A 21,681-nucleotide genomic window follows, 5' to 3' on the forward strand; every position below is an offset into this window, starting at 1 on the left:
GCATGTCTCTGCCGTCTGCTCCTCTGGAGTCATCCGTGGCTGAAATCGATTCGCGCCTATCACATTCCAGGCAAGCTCAACTGTGCAGCCGATGCGCTCTCATGGCAGCCTTTACGTCCTGGAGAATGGAGACTCCATCTGGAGTCTGTTCAGCTGATATAGGCGCGATTCGGGGAAGCCCAGATCGATCTGTTAGCTTCCCCCGAGAACGCTCATTGCCAGTTGTTCTTTTCCCTGACCGAGGGCTCTCTCGGCACGGATGCACTGGTCCACAGCTGGCCTTGGGGTCAGGGAGGACGAGGAACAGGTTTTGCTTGTTGCGCCCCTCTGGCCCAACCGGACTTGGATGTCAGAGCTCTCCCTCCTCGCGATGGCCCTCCCCTGGGAGATCCCTTTGAGAGAGGACCTACTCTCTCAGGGACAGGGCACCATCTGGCATCCTCGCCCCGATCTTTGGCACCTCCACGTGTGGTCCCTAGACGCGAGGAAGACTTAGGTAACCTACTGATTGTGGTTTTTAATACCATCACTCGGGCTAGAGCCCCCTCCTTAAGCGCGCCTATGCCCTGAAGTGGAGTCTATTCACTGAATGGTGCGTCTCTCGCAGAGAAGTCCCCGATATTTGCCAGATCAGCGTTGTGCTTTCTTTACTCCAAGAGAAGCTAGAGAGCAGGCTGTCGCCCTCCACACTCAAGGTTACGTGGCTGTCATCTCCGCTCTCATGACGCGGTGGCTGGCAGCACCGTGGGAAGGCATAACCTCATCATCCGGTTCCTCAGAAGAGCTAGGCAAAATAATCCACCCCGTCCACTCTCATGCCCTCTTAGGATCTCGCCCTCATTCTCTCGAGCCTGCGTTAGATCCCTTCGATCCTCGACTCAGTATCTTTAAGATTTCTGTCCCTGAAGTCAGCTCTGCTGGTCGCGTTGATATCGATTTAAAGGGTTGGGGACCTGGAGGCATTTTTCAGTCAGTAACTTGTGCCTGTAATTCGGGCTGGCTTACTCTCACATTCCTGAAACCCCAGCCGGGATATGTGCCCAAGGTTCCTACCGTTTAAAGACCAGGTAGTGAGCCTGCAAGTGCTGCCCCTGGAGGAGGCAGACCCAGCCCTTTTCTTACTTTTTCCAGTTCGGGCTTTGCGTATTTATCTGGACCATCATCTGAGCAGCTCTTCGTCTGCTATGGCAGTCGGCAGCAGGGAAGGGCCATATTGAAACAGAGGTTGGCCCACTGGATAGTGGATGCCATCTCCCTCGCTTACCAGAGCCAGGGCGAGCCGTGTCCCCCGAGAGTGTGTGCGCACTCCACTCGGAGCATCGCATCCTCTTGGGTGCGTGTACGCGGAGCCTCTCTAACAGACATTTGTAGAGCTGCAGACTGGGCAACACCTAATACAATTGCAAGGTTTTACAATCTGCGAGTGGAGACGGTTTCCTCAAGGATATTAGGTCCCCTTGGTAAATGTGGAAACAACTCGGTTAAGGTGTTGAAACATGCTTGCTGCGCCATTCTCCCTAACACGGAGATACGTACACTTTTTCATCAATTATCCATGCGTTGGGAAGACCATCTGGACCGGTTCAGAAGGGTGCTGATGGAGCTCCTTCGTGCTGGGCTCACAGCCAACCCCAAAAGGTGTCACCTGGGTCTAGCCGAAGCACGTTACCTGGGTTTCCAAGTAGGACGGGGGTTGATCAAGCCACAGCCCAACAAAGTGGAAGCATTACAGTGAGTGGAACAGCCAAAGAACAAAACCCAGGTACGAGCATTCTTGGGGTTGGCTGGATACTACCGCTGTTTTATTCTCAATTTCTCTTCGGTAGCCTGTCCCTTGTCCGACCTGACAAAAAACGGGCAGCCGTAAAAACTACAATGGTCCGCAGTGGCGGAAGATGAGTTCCAGAAGTTGAATATGGCCCTTACGTCTGTGCCGGTCCTCCACGCCCCGGACTTCGGCTGTAAATCCAGCAAATTTTACCCCAAATTTGGGGTTTCACGGCAGCATGGATTAAATCAAAGAAACTCTTCACCATCAACTCACTCATAACTCACCTGGAGCACGGCAACACTGGGACCAAGGGGAGTTCACTGAAAACACCTGCACTTCTTGCACTTTCGCCTCACCTACATTGTAAATAAAAGCCCTTCGGGGCGTGTTCACTTACAACTTGTGTCTGCCTTTTCACTCCACCCCGCTACAATACATACATACATACATACCAGTGGTGTAGTCCTAAAAAAAGGTGGTGTACTATTTACCTACTCAACCCAAATTTTAAAAGTGGCCAAAGAAACGACTAAAGTTATTTAGCAACATAAATGCATTTATCACTTTTGTTACCTGTAACCAGGGCTTTACATTAACACCCACCAACCCGCCAAATGCGGGTAGATTTCAGCTTTGGTAAGTTAGGCAGTCACTCCCACTAGCCACTTTGGCTGGTTGAAAATAGTTTTTAAATTTGGCTTTCTTAAAGGGCACCTATGGTGAAAAAATCTACTTTTCAAGCTATTAGGACAAACATATGTGTATATATAGTGTATAGACCATCATATTGGGGTGATATAAGCACATCCAGTCCTTTTTTTTTTCAATTTAACAACATAAAAACGGTGGACCAATTAGAGCGGTTGTTAGGCTGACCGCAACTTTATGTAGGAGTGCGGTCCCCCGGCCACTGAATTGATTCACAGCTGCGCAAATTAACATGTTCCGGTAGTCACGTGTATATGTCAACAAGACCAGGCAGACATACGCAAAGCAACCCAGAATAAAAGGTCTGTTCTGTTTGCTGATGATGTTCTGTTCTGTTCTTTTCTGTTCGTTGATGATGATCAGCAATCATCATCAAATGTGATTAAGAGTAAGTTTCACATGTTTAAAGTGTTTTAAAATAGTGCACGTGTGTAATTAATTACATCGATTTACTTCAGCTTTACTTCATCAGCACACCCGCGTGTCAGAACAATTATAAAAGAAGACGCTTCAATCCCGGTTTATGGAAGTTAAATCAGGTTTATTTTGTACATTAGCATAACAGATATCCACACAGCACTGGAGGTTAACCTGTATCTTGTCACATTTGAGTGCAAAAACAGTGCTAAGCATGCTCTGTCTGTCTGCCTGCCTGTGTGTGTGTGTGTGTGTGTCAGCTGCGGTGTGCGTGTGTATCTGTGTGTGTGTGTGTGTGTGCGCGCGAACTTTGTAACGATATTGTGTGTGACTCATCAATGCAACTTCACAATACTAATTAGTAAAGATTAGTTCTTACTGTAGTATTTCTCACAAACACTACGTGAGACTTATATTAAAAACTAAATCTGAAAAACAAAAACAAAACACACTTCTTCAAAAATACTAGCAACCAAATAATAGCCTATACTCAAGTACATTTTCCATATATTAAATAAATAAAACCGACAATTTTTAAATTCAAAATGGCATTAATGTAAACATATTAAAAATTGTACAGGCTAATTTACATATTTCACCATCATAATATAGTCCTAATAGAAAATAATGTTTTATACGATACAACACATGTTGTTTCACTCTAATGTCCCTCTGATATGCAGTTAAAATGATATGATACATTCGCTGAGTGCTCTGTTACAGTTTAGTTCTGTGCATGAATGTATGATATAGTTAATATCACATGCACTATTGTGTTTTATATTCATAGTTAATTACAAAATAAAGAATGCAAAATGCAGAGGTGGAAAGTAACAAGTTACATTTACTCACGTTACTGTACTTAAGTAGTTTTTTGGAGAATTTGTACTTTTTAGAGTAATTTTTAAAATCTGTAATTTTACTTTTACTTAAGTATGATTTGCCTAAAGTATTGTACTTCGCTACATTTTAAATCATATCCGTTACTGAGTAAAAAAATTAATAGCCAATATAAAATAATGCAAAGGAAAAAGAAGAAAAAACGCACCCGGAAACTACGTCACTGCAGCGGCAGAGTGAGAAAAGTATGTAGTGAACTTGTATTTACTGTTGGTGGAGTTGAATGTATATCGCCTGATTTTAGAAAGGTTTTCAGCTAAATGCCTGTCAGCCCCAGCAATGACAAGGTAAGCTATGAATACGCTTGCATATTTCCTATTTTTTGGCGCTTATTTCGTAATGTGCATTGTATATGGTTGCCATGACAGCTTACTTTGCTTGTAATAAGCATGTTTGTTTCCTATGTTAAACACAAAATAAGATATTTTTTAAGAATGCTGGGAAGTTGTATCCATTGATTAATTTTTCCCTGCTGATCATATAAGCTAGTCCTGGTATTTATATAAGTTACATAAATATATTCGGAAAGATTTTTATCACCAAAACAACACTTCCCAAACAGTATTTTATGATGATGCAACCGCTGAAACACTTCGCTGCACTTGATCCGCGATAAATCACTACTTCGCGGAAATAAAACAGCGCGTACATGATATTGATCCAGACCGTGATGGATGCGGGAACTTTCCCATTGCACGCGCAATTACAGCTAAAGCAGCACGTGCGCCGTGCTTACGCCTGTTTCACACCGCAAGCGTCAGCGGCGCGTAAGCAGAGCGTGAGCAGCACGTGTGTTTTCGGCCTCAATGTTAACAGATTAGAGCTTTCATACCGCACGCAGCAGCAGCGCGTCAGAGCGAGGCGTGAGCGTCACCGAAGCAGCAGTGCAGCGATAGTTTCGGCGCTGGGTCTATTTTTGACGCGCTGCTCACGCTCAATTAAAGTGACAGTGCATTGATAATGACCAAAACACATTGAATGACAGTAAAAAGTAGCAATTTTACCCAATAAATGCGTTAATAATGTCAAATGGCTTATATATAGTCATTCAAATTAACTTAAAACGATTAAAAACGGCAACAAACATTTATTTAGGCCCGAATTACAAAACCAAATGTAAAACAATTTTAGTATTAGTTTTGCTTAAGTTGCACACTAGTGTTGTTGGAGAGGGGAAATAGAATATTTACAGGATTTGTAGTCCATAGCGAAGTGTATTGTGGGTAGTGTAGTTCGACACGCATGCTGGATTATGTGAGCTCGCTGTGTTCTGTGCAGCTGAGCAGAGGAAGAAAGTTTTAATCGGCTTTGTTTTATGTTCACTCCAGTTATTCCTACCCGGAGCTGTTTGCACTGTGAATCTGACAACACGAAAATAAGAAAAAAAGAATGGCATGCATTGGTTACTTTTGTCCGTCTCATCCTCTGCACGAGCATGAATTAACGAGCTGTTATTCTGCCGCTGGACATCACTGAAGCGGAGAAAGTAACACTAGTTTGATCATGTATAAATATCATAATAACTATATTGTATAAATATTATTATAACTAGGTCTACAGAAACCTGATAATCAAAAAACCAATGACATGATATCACAGGCGATTGTCTTCTGACTGTAGACACTTCTCATATAAGTTAGCTTGAGAAGCATACAGTACTATTTGATCTATAAAATTTGTAAAATAAACATTTGCAGGTTAAAGAAACAGCATAGGAGGGGCCTTGGTGCAGATGAAAAGTTTAAAAAGTGTATTTGTATATAGAGAGACATGGGTAACTAGATAGAATAGACAGAGATAGGTTGATCTCTGCAGCAGCTGCCGAAGAGCTGCGCGCTGCAGACGCAGCTGGTGTGAAAAGGCAAACGCCTGCGTTCTGCTACTGCTCGACATACGCGCTGCGCACGCTCTGCTCACGCGCTGCTGACACTTGCGGTGTGAAACAGGCGTTAGGAAGTGTGGAAGCAGCGCGCAGGTGTTTTACACAGACTGCATCAGCAACACGAACCGGATCTGCGTTTTTTTGCACAAATAAATCTATCTCTGTCTATTTTATATCTCATATCTATCTTTATATATAAATACACTTTCTATGTTTACTTTTCATCTGCATCAAGACCACTGGCGCCGTTGTCCTGTGGTAGTTGTACCTAAACAACTATACCTGTTTTATAGTTGTACCTATTTACATACATTATTTTACTAATTCTATTCAAGAATTGAAACTTGTATGTATACATTTATTCCATACAGACTAATATATTTTAAGTAGTGCCGTCAATCGATTAAAAAATTAACTAATTAATCACACTTTTTAAAAAAAAATTATTGTTTTTAATAGCAATTAATCACATTAAAAAGACTGAAACTTGTCATTTTGGCTTTTCAAATGTAAAATTAATGTAAACACACGACAAAAACGATTTAAATTCAACATAAAATTCATTATTAGAATTTTTGTTTAACTTGTAACACAGTTTTCTTTATGTAAACAACATACCCACAATAAACCATCAAGATCCTGGCTTGACAGCCATATTTATTACAGAAAAAAACACAAGCATGTTAGTGCTATTTGAGTTTCAAAACAATTAATGCCAATAAAGAAAACATTGATTTCCTAGTTAGATTCTAAGTGGACTGCACAAAAATGCCAAAATACAGGCATTGCAAATATGGAAAATGGAAAATTATAATAACAACAATAAAGTATTGAATACAATCAATTGTACTCATTGAAATGTTGTATTGCTGTGAGTTGAGAACATTAATTACAAAGCAGAAACAATTTTGCTTAGTCCTCCTTTACATTCAGAAAGTTGCTAAGACAGTCCAGTTTGTTGACATTTTCGGGGGACAATGTGGACCTTTTGTTTTGAATGATGTGAGCTGAGAGTGAGAACAGGCAGGATCACAAGCAGAAATTAAATTTGCTTAACTAAGCATTCTAAAGTATGTCTGTATTTCACAAAGATTCTGACACAACAATGCGAAGCAGACACTTTATACAACTTGCGTTAAAGCGGGAAACACGTCAAACTTAATGAAACATTGGAGGGCGCATGCTAAAAGGCAGTGGAAAGCGCTGACTTTGACAGCTCGCGACTTCATCTGGCATTTCATTTACATGGACACCAATACTCCGATTTTAATATGATAAAGATAATACTCTTATTAAAAGTCTACCATGTAAAAACAGCAATTTATGATTACCTTAAAGCACCACTGAGTTATGAAATGCAGATGTTTTTCTTTCTGTTCGACATGCGCTATTAAATTCTATTAAAACAAAAGTCGAAAGTTAAAAATTAAACATACGAAATTAGGTGAAACTCTGGAGGAAACGCTGGAGAGCCTGGTAATGCTACATTAATTATTTTATTCTGAAACTTTCCTTAAAAAGTGCTTCCTTGGTCTTATCCATATTTCTTTGCATGTTGAACACACCATGGCCACAACAGGAAAAAAACTGCAACTGCGTTAATTGTGTTATTTTTTTAAACGTGTTAATTCAAATTAATCGCATGCACTAACACGCTAATTTTGACAGCACTAATTTCAAGTGTTTATTTCTTTTTAATTTCAGGAATTTGTACTAATGAAAACGTTCGAGGTTACTAAAGTAACCCTTCGTTCCCCGAGGAGGGGAACGGAAGCACTATAAGTGGATTTGATTGTAAAATCCACGCATTGGGAGGTTCGGTTCAGAAGCTACTTGTCTGAAAGAGTATTGAACGGGCCAATTAAGAATGAATTGGCAGCGCAAGCCTGCGCAGGTGAGCGGCATAAGCAATCAACTGAGTATATAAGCTCACCTGGCGCAGCAGACGCTATCCTTTTTAAGCTGAAGAGACTTTCAACAGCTAAGGGACAGTCATTATGGCGACGGAGTATAGTGCTTCCGTTCCCCTCCTCGGGGAACGAAGGGTTACTTTAGTAACCTCGAACGTTCCCCTTCGGGGGGAACTTCAGCACTATAAGTGGATTTGATTGTAAAATCCACGCATTGGGAGCCCATTGAAAGCGCCATAATGACTGCACCTTACCAACACCCCCGATGAGGAGATAGTCAAGCAAGCGTGACGCACCCACATCATGGGGGGCGCGGTCCTCCAACGTGTCCCTGGCCCTAATTTATCCTACTTCAACAGAAGTTTTACGGATTTATATATATTTTTTGGGAAGTCGTGAGCATCTAGATAATTCTAGGAAAATACGACAGTACGTTGGGAAGCGTGCAATCCCGATAGGGAGGACGCTGCGGAGGCCATCCGTTACCCAAGGGGGGATAGATGGCAGAATTTACATATGGACTAGCCCTAAAAAGGGGGAGTACGCATAGCAAAAGAGTGGTTAGCGGGGAGGGAAGACACGGGTCCGCCCAGGGGGGGGGGACTTAACCGTGGCTGAATAAGCATATGGGATCGCCTAGTGGGGACCACGCATAGCAGGCACCTTTACCCAAAACGCGGGCTGACCAGCGGGCAGACCTACAACGTAGTGGGCCAGCAAGTGACTCCTCCGCTGAGTCAGTGCTGGGGGCCACGGAGGAATCTGCAGGGCTCACCTGACGGGGAACTTTACTGACAGATAAAAAGGCGCACGTATCTCCGTGTTAGGGAAAATGGCGCAGCAAGCGTGTTTCAACACCCTACCGAATTGTTTCCTCAATCACCAAGGGTTACCTAATACCCTTGAGGAAACCGGCTCCACTCGCAGATTGTAAAACCTTGCAAATGTGTTGGGTGTCACCCAGCCCGCAGCTCTACAGATGTCTGTTAGAGGGGCGCCGCGTGCGCGCGCTCGAGAGGATGCGAAGCTCCGAGTGGAGTGCGCACGCGCTCTCGGGGGACGCGGCTCATCTCGGCTCTGATAGTGAAAGAAAGGCATCCACAATCTAGTGGGAACTTATTTCGGTACGGCACTTCCCTGCTGCCGACCGCTATAACAGACGAAGAGCTGCTCAGATGATCTAAACTCTGAGTGCGGTCCGGATAATACGCAAAACGCGAACTGGACAATAAATAAGGGCTGGGTCTGCCTCCTCCGAGGGCAGCGCTTGCAGGCTCACTACCTCGTATTAAAACGGAGTGGTAGGAACCTTGGGCACATATCGCGGGCGGGGTCTCATACGTGAGAGAAGCCAGCCCAATTACAGGCACGAGTCACTGACCGAAAAATGCCTCCGGGTCCCCGACCCTCTAATCGATATCAACGCGACCAGCAGAGCTGTCTTCAGGGACAGAAAATACTGAGTCGAGGATCGAAGGGATCTGACGCGGCTTGTGTAGCGAGGGCGAGATCCTAAGAGGGCATGAGAGGGGGCGGGGTGGATTAATTCGCTTAACGCCCCTGAGGAACCGGATGATGAGGTTATGCGTTCCCACGGTGCTGCCAGCCACCGCGTTATGAGAGCGGAGATGGCAGCCACGTAACCTTGAGTGTGGAGGGCGACAGCCTGCTCTCCAACTTCTCTCGGCGTAAAGAAAGCACAACGCTGATCTGGCAAATTACGGGGGTCTTCTCAGCGAGAGACACACCATTCAGTGAATAGACTTCACGTCAGGGCATAGGCGCGCTCGGGGAGGGGGCTCTAGCCCGAGTGACGGTATTAGCCACCGCAATCGGAGGTTACCTAAGTCTTCCTCGCGTCTAAAAATCTCTTCAAAGATCGGCGAGGGTGCCAGGTGGTGCCCTGTCCCTGAGAGAGTACGTGCTCTCTCGAAGGGACTGCCAGGGGAGGGCTATCGCGAGGGAGAGCTCTGACATCCAGGTCCGGTTGAGCCAGAGGGGCGCAACCAGCAACCTGTTCCTCGTCCTCCCTGACCATGCACAGTAACTGCGCGAGCAGGCTCACTGGGGGAAACGCGTATTGCGCGTGCCCCGAGGCCAGCTGTAAGCCAGTGCATCCGTGCCGAGAGCACTCGGTCAGGGAAAGAACAACTGGCAATGAGCGATCTCGGGGGAAGCAACAGATCGATCTGGGCTTCCCCGAATCGCGCCCATATCAGCTGAACAGACTCGGGGTGGAGTCTCCATTCTCCAGGACGCAAGGCTGCCGTGAAAGCGCATCGGCTGCACGGTTGAGCTTGCCTGAATATGAATGGCGTGCAGCGATTTCAGCTGCGGATGACTCCAGAGGAGCAGACGGCGGGCGAGCTGAGACATGCGGCGAGAGCGCATACCCCCTATACGGCTGATATACGCCACCGCCGCCGTACTGTCCGTCCTGACCAGCACGTGTTGCCGCTCCAACACCGGAAAAAAACGGTGGAGAGCGGGGAACACTGCCAACAGCTCCAGGCGATATGCCAATGCAACTGGGTACCTTTCCACAGGTCCGCAGCCGCATGCCCGCAACGCACAGCCCCCCAGCCCGTGTTGGAAGCGTCTGCTGAAACGACAACAAGACTGGACGCCTGTTCTAGAGACACCCAGGCCTGTAGGAACGAGGGGTCGCTCCAAGGGCTGAGGGCGCGGCGACACAGCGCAGTAACAGAGACTCGGTGTGCGCGCGCGTGCCATGCGCGTCTGGGGACTCGATCGTGAAGCCAGTGCTGAAGTGGTCTCATATAGAATAATCCGAGCGGCATGAAGCGGCTGCGGATGCCATATGCCCCAGGAGCCTCTGAAATAGTTTCAGTGGGACCACTATTTTACTGTCGAGCTCTCTCAGACAGTACAGCATCAGCTGAGCGCGCTCTCCGGAGAGGCGCGCTGCCATGGTGACCGAGTCCAGCTCCAGCCCGAGAGAAGAGATCCTCTGCACGGGGGCGAGTTTGCTCTTTTCTCGGTTGACCTGAAACCCCCACAGGTGGAAGTGCCAGAGCACTTTGTCTCTGTGCATAATCAACTCTGTGCATAATCAAAAGAGAGGGCAATTCAGCCAGTCGTAAAGAAATTGAGTATGCAGATGCCCGCGAGCCGAAGGGGCGCTGAGGCACCCTCCGCGGGCTTGGTGAGGACCCGCGGAGACAGAGAGAGCCCGAAGGGGAGGGCTTTGTATTGCCAAGCTCGACCTTCAAACGCAAACCGCAGAAACTGTCGGTGGCGAGGAAGAGTGGAGACATGGAAATACGCGTCCATCAGGTCTAATGCTGCAGACCAACCCAGAGGACGAACGCACCGGAGGATGCGCTTCTGCGTGAGCATTCTGAACGGCAGCTTGTGCAGGCAGCGGTTCAAAACGCGCAGATCTAGGATTGGCCGTGACCCACCGCTCTTTTTGGGCACGATGAAGCGTGGGCTGTAAAACCCGCTCTCCATCTCGGCTGGAGGGAGCGGCTCGATTGCATCCTTCGCCAGGAGGACAGCAATCTCCTCTCGCAAGACAGGGGCGGACAGGGGGCTGACCCTGGTGAATACACACCCGTGACTTGGGGGGCCGTTTCGCGAACTGAATCGCATAGCCGAGTCTGATTGTGCGTATGAGCCACCGCGAAGAGCTGGCCCGCGCTAACCAGGCAGGCAGAGCTCTCGCTAATGGACTCATCGCTACAATCGCTGACGTACCAGCAGTGGGGCAGCGCGGAGTGGGTGTGCTGATCCGGGAAGCTCGCGGGTCCCACGGAAAAGCTGGAGGTGAGATATTTGCTCTCACTCCAAACCCGAGCTCCGGAGGGGAGGCTCGAGGGGTGGGAGAAAGGAGACCGTCCTCCCAGCGCTCGTGAGCCACTGGCGAAACGCACCGAATCTGCAAGCTAGAAAGCATAGCGTCCCAGACTGGCAGATTTCGGGCTGTCACATCTGGGGAAGTGAAAAGTGCCCTCTCATAATGTTTTCATGGCAGTAAAAAGTGCCGTTGGAAATGGGGCCCCGCCCTCCAGCGGGGAAAGAGCAAGTTCCCTCTTCTCCAGATGGCCTGTCCCAGGGGCGCTTCGCGGTCCGTTGCCGGACTTAGCGGCGTTCTGGGCAGGGGGGCTGCCTGCTTCCGAGGTGCCCGACGCGCTCGCTTCGCCTTAGGCGTGTGCGGGGGCGGAGCAGCTCTCGTAGGCGGGCGCCTTCGGCGAGGAGCAGGTATGAATGGCACGGCGGGCGGAGCGGGCTACGGACCGCCGATAAGACATCACCCACCAACTGCTCTCTCACCGCCTTGAATTCCTGGGTGAATTCACAGACAGTGTCGCCGAACCTGGCTGGGGATATGGGGAAGTCAAGAAAGCGGACTTTGTCGACTTTGCGCATATCAGCCAGGGGTGGCGCTCCTGGACCACTAATGTGGACATCGTCCTCCCCAACGCACACGCAGCGGACTCAGTAGTCCGAAGAGCTAAGTCGGCGGCGGTGCGAAGCTCGTAAGCCTGGGTTGGACCCACCCTCGTGCAGCTCGGCCAGCGCCTGCGCTTGGTAGCGCTGGTAGGTGGCTATCGCATGCAAGGCGGAAGCAGCCTGGCCCGCAGCTATGTAAGCTCTAGCTCCGAGGGAGGTAGATAACTTACAGGCTTTGGATGGGAGACGAGGCGGACCCCGTCAAGAAGAGGCGCCGCGCGGATTTACCGCCATCGCGCACTCAACCTGAGGAATCGCCACATACCCCCTGGCTGTTTCACCGTCAAGAGTGGTTAGGGTGGAGGAACACGCAGCACGAGCAGAAAAAAGTGCTTTACAAGACCGCGTGAGCCTACTGTGCACCTCCGGGAAGAAGGGAACGCCCCTCTAGTCGGTCCGGCCGCGGAGCTGGGGGATAAACCATCTCCAACCCACGGCCGAAGCAGCCCGGGAAAGCACGGCTAACATGTCCGTTTCAGGATCCGTAGTGACAGCGCTCACCAGCCCGAAGGGGGCGAGCGGGTCTGGATCATCATCGGACAATGAAAGCCCACCCTCCGATGCCGCGGTGGACATCTGGTCTCCGGTGTCATCGGGCGTAAGGGCTACCATCTGTTAGACGGATCGCTTCCTCCGCCCGAAGCTTGGATGGAGCGCTTAGAGGAGCGGGAGGTCCGCGGGCCCGTGGGCGACGGATTATCTCTCGCTGAAACCCTCAGATCTGCCCGAGTGCCCGCTGCAGAGCAGGGGACAACTGGGGTGGTTCGCCTTTTTGCAAAGGCTAACCGCGATCTTGCGCAACAGTCATGGCATCGCGATGACGACATGAACTGCCCGCGAGCAGCGCATTAACATGCTGGACCCCCAGACATGTAACACAGTGCCCGCGCCCATCATCCGAGGACAGGAAACCACCGCATCCAGAAACGCACAGTCGGAGCGCCGTCCTGATAAGGACGTGCTGCACGACTGTGTTGCTCTTTCTGTGAAGTTTGCAACTTTATACGCACCGCTCTGGAGGACCGGACCCAAAGAACGCCAGGCAAGGGAGAAACCCAGCTCGACCGTCTGCCACTGCGTGTACACACTCTGGACCGGGAGAATGCTCTCGTTCGCTCAGAATCGCTGGTCACAGCAGGAGGAACCCTCATCGACTCGATCAGAAAGTCTCTGAAGCGAAAAGGATAGCGTCTGCTGCGCCAGGTGAGCTTATATACTCAGTTGATTGCTTATGCCGCTCACCTGCGCAGGCTTGCGCTGCCAATTCATTCTTAATTGGCCCGTTCAATACTCTTTCAGACAAGTAGCTTCTGAACCGAACCTCCCAATGCGTGGATTTTACAATCAAATCCACTTATAGTGCTGAAGTTCCCCCCGAAGGGGAACCCCAAATTCTGTAGTCAACTGAAAAGTATGAACATAAAAAGTATGAGTATGAACAGTACTCAATACTTAGTTGGGGCTCCTTTTGCCTAAATTTTGGCAGCAATGCAACTTGGCATGGAATTGATCAGTCTGTTGTCCGTAACAAATCACATAGGTGTGTTATGAACTAATACTGGTTGTGTTGTTTTTAATACATCTGTTTTATGAGTGAATACCCAGGTCAACTACCATCTGTGTGTGCCAGTTGCAAAATTTGTGCCCTAAAAGGTGCCAACTTGAGTTCTACAGCATTGAACTGTATATGGTAAGTTAACTTATACTTGAAAAACCTAAGTTTTTACCTATATAACAGCTAAAAATGTTAATAATTATGCTAAATCTAAATCAAATTATTATGTATGCATTTATTTCAAAAGATATCTGATAAGTTTCTGTGAAAATGGCTGAATGCTCAGAAGTGAATGAAAGAAATAAAAAAATGAACTTTCTATCTGATTCTTTCTTTAAGTATCAGTGGTTGCCTCCTTATATTCTGTGGATTTACAATGTGCTTTCTTCCCTCTTTCTCACTAGAATGAGTAAGTTGTCTCATAAGATCCATCTGTGCACCAGATAAGCTACTCTTTTCTTGTATTTCTCATTTGATATAGAATAACTTGTAAAAGTATATTAATTTTGTGTGTGTGTGTGTGTGTGTGTGTATGTGTGTGTGTGTGTGTGCATGTGTGTGTGTGTGTGTGCGTGTGTGTGTGTGTGTGTTATGACGTTATATCAGCAAGAAAGCACAAAGTAGGTCATTAAGTAAGTAAATTTACAACTAAGTCATCAACTTGACCTATGACTTCATGGTATTAGGCACTGTTCAAGTTGAAAAATGAGAAAAGACCAAAACAGTTATATTTAAATTAGATTTGTTTTCAGGACAATGCAATTTGAGCAACCCAAGCTCATTCTGGAAATGTAGCCCTGCAGACGTTTCTGGAGACCGCGATTTACGTGGCCGGAGGTACGCTTCTGAGTAGAGGGCTTTTCCGCTGCTACCAGTTCGCCCGCTTAGCTCGCAGCGTTACGTCGGCGGAGCGGAGGCCCGGAGGATGAGGAGCCAGCCGCGGGGACGACCGAGATCGGGTCCGGGGAAGAGCGGTTCCAGAAATCAGGTAAGATGAAAAACATAATTCAAAAAATAAGGGCGAGAATGTGGCGGGATCCGAAACTGCGGGCGAAATCAAAGACGAGGGCTTTTGCTTTTTTTTTTTCTGGAAGGCTTTTGCATACCGTTGCTTGTGTTTAGGGAAGGAGGAGGAGGAAGAGGAGGCCGCCCGGTCGATCGTTCAGGCGTTCAGCCAGCCAGTCGGACGGATGGTCGCTCCACAGCGGCCTCCGGCGACTTTTCGCGTGAGAACAGCGTGGGCGCGTACGGTGCACGCTTCCGAGAGGCGCTTGAGACGCAAAAAAGTGCGCACAGCGGCCTCTCGCGGATCCGCGAAAACAAAAACTGCTCGAATACGTACCTCCCGGGACGTATTTCGGGGTCCGCAGAAACGTCTGCAGGGCTATGTTTCCACAATGAGCCTGGGTTGAATTTGAAGGAGGTCCATTCTCTGATGCAGATTTATACATCTCCTCTGAGCTACATGCTTTATGTAGTAATACGCTTGAAATGAGTCAAAAACTTTATCTCTCTTGATCTGAAAAGGCTTACCTGTGTAGATGAATCTTCCTGGTGTGCCCTTGCAAAACTGTTTGGACTTATAGGAGAGTGTGACCTCTACCACCCCAGGAATGTGGCGAGGAGGGGTCTGAACTCTGATTGCATGAGGTGTGATGAGCTGTAACGACAAAATGACAAAGGATATTTTAAAAAGACGAAAAAAGGAAGGTCTATAAAAATAAGAATAATATGTGGAAAAAGCCTCGGGCAGTAGCTCAGCCGACACTGAAAAATATTTTGATATACCTAAAAGGTATGTATCCGGTGAAACATACAAAGGACAATGTCACGCTACTATTTTTCCTGACTTCAGTTCGGCCATGACCAAGAGAAAGAGCTTTAATCCAATCTTGAAGAAGATGACAGCACTTGGTCTCCAGCCCTTCCTCACCTATCCCAGCTACGCCACAAACGTGAACATATGATGTTTGACTCTCCTCAGAAGGCAGAGGATTTTGTTACTTCACTGCAACTGAAGACCTACTCTGCAATGCTACAAAGCAAAAAGAAGGCAACAGCTACTGTCTCCATCTCCGCAGCTCAACGAGAGAAAATGAAATACAAGGTCGGTGGCAATCATCATAACTGCACTAAAAAGGACGATAACAAGATGCCTATGGACACTTGTTAATTTCTTTTTGTGATCTTGCTCCAGCCCTGCACGCTCATCTGCGGACTGGTAAATAGTAATGTTTTTATCTCATTTTTATTAGATTTTTTTATTATTTTCAGGCGAATGGAGAGCTGGGTCAACCATTATGTTTCTGGCTTAGTGGGCCTTTTGGGGACATGTCTTGCATTGAAGTGGACTGGTCACGCATCAACAACACAGACCTACACTCTCGGTAATGTGCGGCCTGTTTTGGTTGTTTACAGTTGTTTGTTGTTCTTTTCTTTTTTTCTATGTCCTACAACAAACTTCAATACTTTTATTTATCTAGCTTTTATTTTAAAAGAATTATGCATTTAGATGTGTTGGTATCTAGGATACATACTAATGTTTACAAGTCACTAGAAATAAGTCAGTTTTTTTGTTTTTCTTCAGGTAGGCAGACTCGTGGTATTTCAAGCTTACAATTTATGCTCTGAATATTTTATCACTGAATGTGAATTGCCTAAATTCTCCTCTTAAGCGCACCTGGTTATTAGAATATTTGCACCTTAAATCAATCTCTTGTGCCGATACAAGAATCTTATTTAAAACAATGCAATGTGGCACATTTTCAAAATAACTTTTACAAACTGGCATCCAACTCTTGTGATCGTAATAAAACTAAGCGGGTGCTTATCTTAGTTCATAGGAAGTTGAACTATTAAACATACTGGGAATGATGAGGAAGGTAGATTTGTCTTTATACGCTGCAAAATACATAATGACAAATAAGTACTGGTCTCCATCTATGTTCCGAATGAAGCAAACAGTACATTTTTCATAAATATTTCATATATAATACTTAATAATAAGCAGTAATAATGTGTAAAAAAAGCAGATTGATTGTCTTTTAGTGATGGGTGGTGATTTTAATGCTGTTTTAAACCCTGCACTGGATAAATCTCATCCTGATACTACAGCTAATGCATCCTTTAAGTTATTGAATAAATTTATCACTGACCTTAATGTGATTGATCTTTGGAGAATTCAAAATACTACATCTAAGGGCTTCACTTTTTCTCTCGAAAGGAATGTATCTTGTGAGGTATATCCTCAAATACTCCATGAAACCACTAAGTGTATAGTATGAGGATTTTGTATATCTTTTTCGTCTGCTCTAGCCAAAGCAAGAACGCGCCAATTTACACAATTAGAAAATAAGATCCAATATTTACAAAATGTACAAAAACAAAGCTTTTCTAAAAAAGCAAAAATAAAGTGGAGATATGGTATATGGTAGAGACTCTCATGCTTGATTCATTAAATTTAGCAATTAAATATGGTACATTTCATAGAGACCAAAAAATATAATTGATTTTATTGCTTCTTAAAAAGGGTAAAGATTGGTTAGATTGTTGCAGCTATAGACCAGTATCACGTATCCCATGCAATCTAAAAGTTTATGCTAAAACTCTTGCCTTTCGCATGGAGAAGGTAATTAACAGCTTAATCAAAGAGGACCAAACTTGTTTTATTAAGGGACGTCATGTGGCTGATAATATGCAGCAACTGTATCATGTACTTGATTTTTCAGACTCTCTTCTGAGCCCGTGTGCAGTTTATTCATTAGATGCAGAAAAAGCCTTTGATAGGCTGGAGTGTAACTATATGTGGGCAGCTCTGCAGTGTTTTGGTGAACATTACATTTCTATGATTGAGACACTTACTGATTGACCACTCACCTGAAGCATTAGTTTTAACTGGGAAAATCTATCTATCTATCTATCTATCTATCTATCTATCTATCTATCTATCTATCTATCTATCTATCTATCTATCTATCTATCTATCTATCTATCTATCTATCTATCTATCTATCTATCTATCTATCTATCTATCTATCTATCTATCTATCTATCTATCTATCTATCTATCTATCTATCTATCTATCTATCTATCTATCTATCTATCTATCTATCTATCTATCTATCTATCTATCTATCTATCTATCTATCTATCTATCTATCTATCTATCTATCTATCTATCTATCTATCTATCTATCTATCTATCTATCTATCTATCTATCTATCTATCTATCTATCTATCTATCTATCTATCTATCTATCTATCTATCTATCTATCTATCTATCTATCTATCTATCTATCTATCTATCTATCTATCTATCTATCTATCTATCTATCTATCTATCTATCTATCTATTCTATCTATTCTATTCTATTCTATTCTATTCTATTCTATTCGATTCGATTTATTCGATTCGATTCGATTCGATTCGATTCGATTCGATTCGATTCGATTCGATTCGATTCGATTCGATTCGATTCGATTCGATTCGATTCGATTCGATTCGATTCGATTCGATTCGATTCGATTCGATTCGATTCGATTCGATTCGATTCGATTCGATTCGATTCGATTCGATTCGATTCGATTCGATTCGATTCGATTCGATTCGATTCGATTCGATTCGATTCGATTCGATTCGATTCGATTCGATTCGATTCGATTCGATTCGATTCGATTCGATTCGATTCGATTCGATTCGATTCGATTCGATTCGATTCGATTCGATTCGATTCGATTCGATTCGATTCGATTCGATTCGATTCGATTCGATTCGATTCGATTCGATTCGATTCGATTCGATTCGATTCGATTCGATTCGATTCGATTCGATTCGATTCGATTCGATTCGATTCGATTCGATTCGATTCGATTCGATTCGATTCGATTCGATTCGATTCGATTCGATTCGATTCGATTCGATTCGATTCGATTCGATTCGATTCGATTCGATTCGATTCGATTCGATTCGATTCGATTCGATTCGATTCGATTCGATTCGATTCGATTCGATTCGATTCGATTCGATTCGATTCGATTCGATTCGATTCGATTCGATTCGATTCGATTCGATTCGATTCGATTCGATTCGATTCGATTCGATTCGATTCGATTCGATTCGATTCGATTCGATTCGATTCGATTCGATTCGATTCGATTCGATTCGATTCGATTCGATTCGATTCGATTCGATTCGATTCGATTCGATTCGATTCGATTCGATTCGATTCGATTCGATTCGATTCGATTCGATTCGATTCGATTCGATTCGATTCGATTCGATTCGATTCGATTCGATTCGATTCGATTCGATTCGATTCGATTCGATTCGATTCGATTCGATTCGATTCGATTCGATTCGATTCGATTCGATTCGATTCGATTCGATTCGATTCGATTCGATTCGATTCGATTCGATTCGATTCGATTCGATTCGATTCGATTCGATTCGATTCGATTCGATTCGATTCGATTCGATTCGATTCGATTCGATTCGATTCGATTCGATTCGATTCGATTCGATTCGATTCGATTCGATTCGATTCGATTCGATTCGATTCGATTCGATTCGATTCGATTCGATTCGATTCGATTCGATTCGATTCGATTCGATTCGATTCGATTCGATTCGATTCGATTCGATTCGATTCGATTCGATTCGATTCGATTCGATTCGATTCGATTCGATTCGATTCGATTCGATTCGATTCTATTCGATTCGATTCTATTCGATTCTATTCGATTCTATTCTATTCTATTCTATTCTATTCTATCTATCTATCTATCTATCTATCTATCTATCTATCTATCTATCTATCTATCTATCTATCTATCTATCTATCTATCTATCTATCTATCTATCTATCTATCTATCTATCTATCTATCTATCTATCTATCTATCTATCTATCTATCTATCTATCTATCTATCTATCTATCTATCTATCTATCTATCTATCTATCTATCTATCTATCTATCTATCTATCTATCTATCTATCTATCTATCTATCTATCTATCTATCTATCTATCTATCTATCTATCTATCTATCTATCTGGCTGCCTGCCTGCCTGCCTGCATATATATATATATATATATATATATATATATATATATATATATATATATATATATATATATATATATATATATATATATATATATATATATATATATGCAGTGTGTGTGTGTGTGTTTCTGTTGTATATAGCAAACTTAATGATCACACTGCAAAGCCTCTTTCTATTAAACTTATCTGGAATCGTGGACTAAGAGATTTGGACTTATCGATTGACTGGGACAGGGTGTGGTCTAACCTAATCTTAACTTCTAAAAACTTAGCTCTTTGTCTTATACATTTCAAAGTTATACATAAAGCATACATAACTCCTTATAAGAGATTCAAAATGAAACTGCAGTCTAACTACAACTGTCATATCTGTAACACTGTATCTTTAGGTAATTTTCTTCATATGTTTTGGGAATGTCCAATTGTTGTCGACCTGTGGTCTCATGTAAATTCTGTTTTGTCAATTCATGTTCAATTTAAGTGTGGACATTTAATTTGGCTCATTGAAGTCACGTTTTGACTTTATCCCCACTTTTCTAAACTACTTTTATGAAACAGCTCTCAAGGTCAAGAATTTAAGGTAAACTACATCAACTTTTCGTCTGCTCTAGCCAAAGCAAGAACGCGCCAATTTATACAATTAGAAAATAAGATCCAATATTTACAAAACATCCAAAAACAAATCTTTTCTAAAAAAACAAGCAACAGGTATACTACACTTGTGGTATATTGATTAGAATGTCTGTGTGGTTGCTTTTATAAAGAAATGACTAAGAGAAAATTAAAATTGACATTAGCTTAGCATAAAAATTTGATACATGTAATTCACAATATCCAATGGCTTTACATTATAAAAAATTTGAGATCATGGCAATAGCAGTACACTGAAAATAGTTGGTATAGAGGATATCCATAGGTCTACCAGAAGAGGAGAGGGGTTAAAAATATTACAACAGAGAGAGATTTGGATTTGGATTAATACATTAAAAGCAACTAGATTTCCAGGCTTAAATGGTGAATCAATACCTTCTTCTTTTTTTGTAAAAACTCTTTTTTTTTGTATATATTTTAAACAGATTTTTAATTACATATTGTTGAATATGTATGCAAGTGAACAAATTATTAGGCACGTTGTATTTTTAGGGGGTAATTTTATTATTGCACAACCACAGTGCTCTTGGTCAATCCAAAATGTTAAGAAACCCTCAAGCCTGAACATTTAAGTAGTAAAAGTGATGTTTTGGCTTTCCTAACAGAATATCTGCATGTACACCATTATTAGACAAGTATTAGTGTGCAGAAATATCAATTATTAATGTGCAGAATTATAACTAAATGAAAAACAAAGATTTTTCCATCTCACTTGTTAAGTGAGATAATAATAATAATAATAAAAAACAAGCTAACATTTACAAAAAAATATATGTTTAAAAAAATTAATAAAAAAAAATATTTATATATATATATCTGTGTGTGACCAATATAGCCAGCTTTCTTTTCAACAACAGTCACAAGCCTTCCATTCACTGGGTCAGTCAGTTTCTTGATCTGGTCAGAATCAATTTTTTGTTTAGCTGCAACCACAGCCTCACAGACACTGTTTAAAGTGGTGTACAGTTTTCCTTTACTGTAAATTGCCTTCTTAAGAAGAGCCCAAAAGTTTTCAAAAGGGTTTAGGGGCCATGTCATTAGTTTTTCATCTTTAAGGCTTTTACTGGACAGCCACGGAGTAATTTGACTCATGTGATGGAGCTTTGTCTTACATAAAAATCAAAGTCTTAGACTTTTTGGCCACCTTTTGGCCACCTAGTTGTCCGGTCAACCATCGTAAGCAGGTGAGCGTACACCCAAGATAGAGGAAGAGGACCAACAAGATCAATTTTTACATGGTCAAAACGACGCTCCGGCACCTCAAAACACGCCAATGGTGCATAAACATGATGCTGCACTTTTGCTTTTTGACAAGCAATGCATGAAACAGACCAATTTCGCA

At 43.8% G+C, this 21,681-nt stretch overlaps 1 protein-coding gene across 8 annotated transcripts in view; it reads right to left on the reverse strand.

Annotated features, from left to right (window-relative positions):
- The window catches only part of ebf1b (EBF transcription factor 1b), a 264,404-nt gene that overhangs the window by 95,915 nt on the left and 146,808 nt on the right, over positions 1–21,681 (reverse strand). For all 8 annotated transcript variants that reach the window (XR_015520545.1, XR_015520544.1, XR_015520541.1 and 5 more), the window contains exon 10: positions 15,153–15,279. Coding sequence is in view for 4 of the 8 variants with exons in the window: in XM_087301781.1 (XP_087157907.1) it covers positions 15,153–15,279 (127 nt within the window). In the remaining 4 variants the exon portion in view is untranslated. The remainder of the gene's footprint in view (positions 1–15,152; positions 15,280–21,681) is intronic.

Source organism: Danio rerio, chromosome 21, assembly GCF_052040795.2.
Source record: "Danio rerio strain M-AB ecotype USA chromosome 21, GRCz13ab, whole genome shotgun sequence".
NCBI classification, from domain to species: Eukaryota; Metazoa; Chordata; class Actinopteri; order Cypriniformes; family Danionidae; genus Danio; species Danio rerio.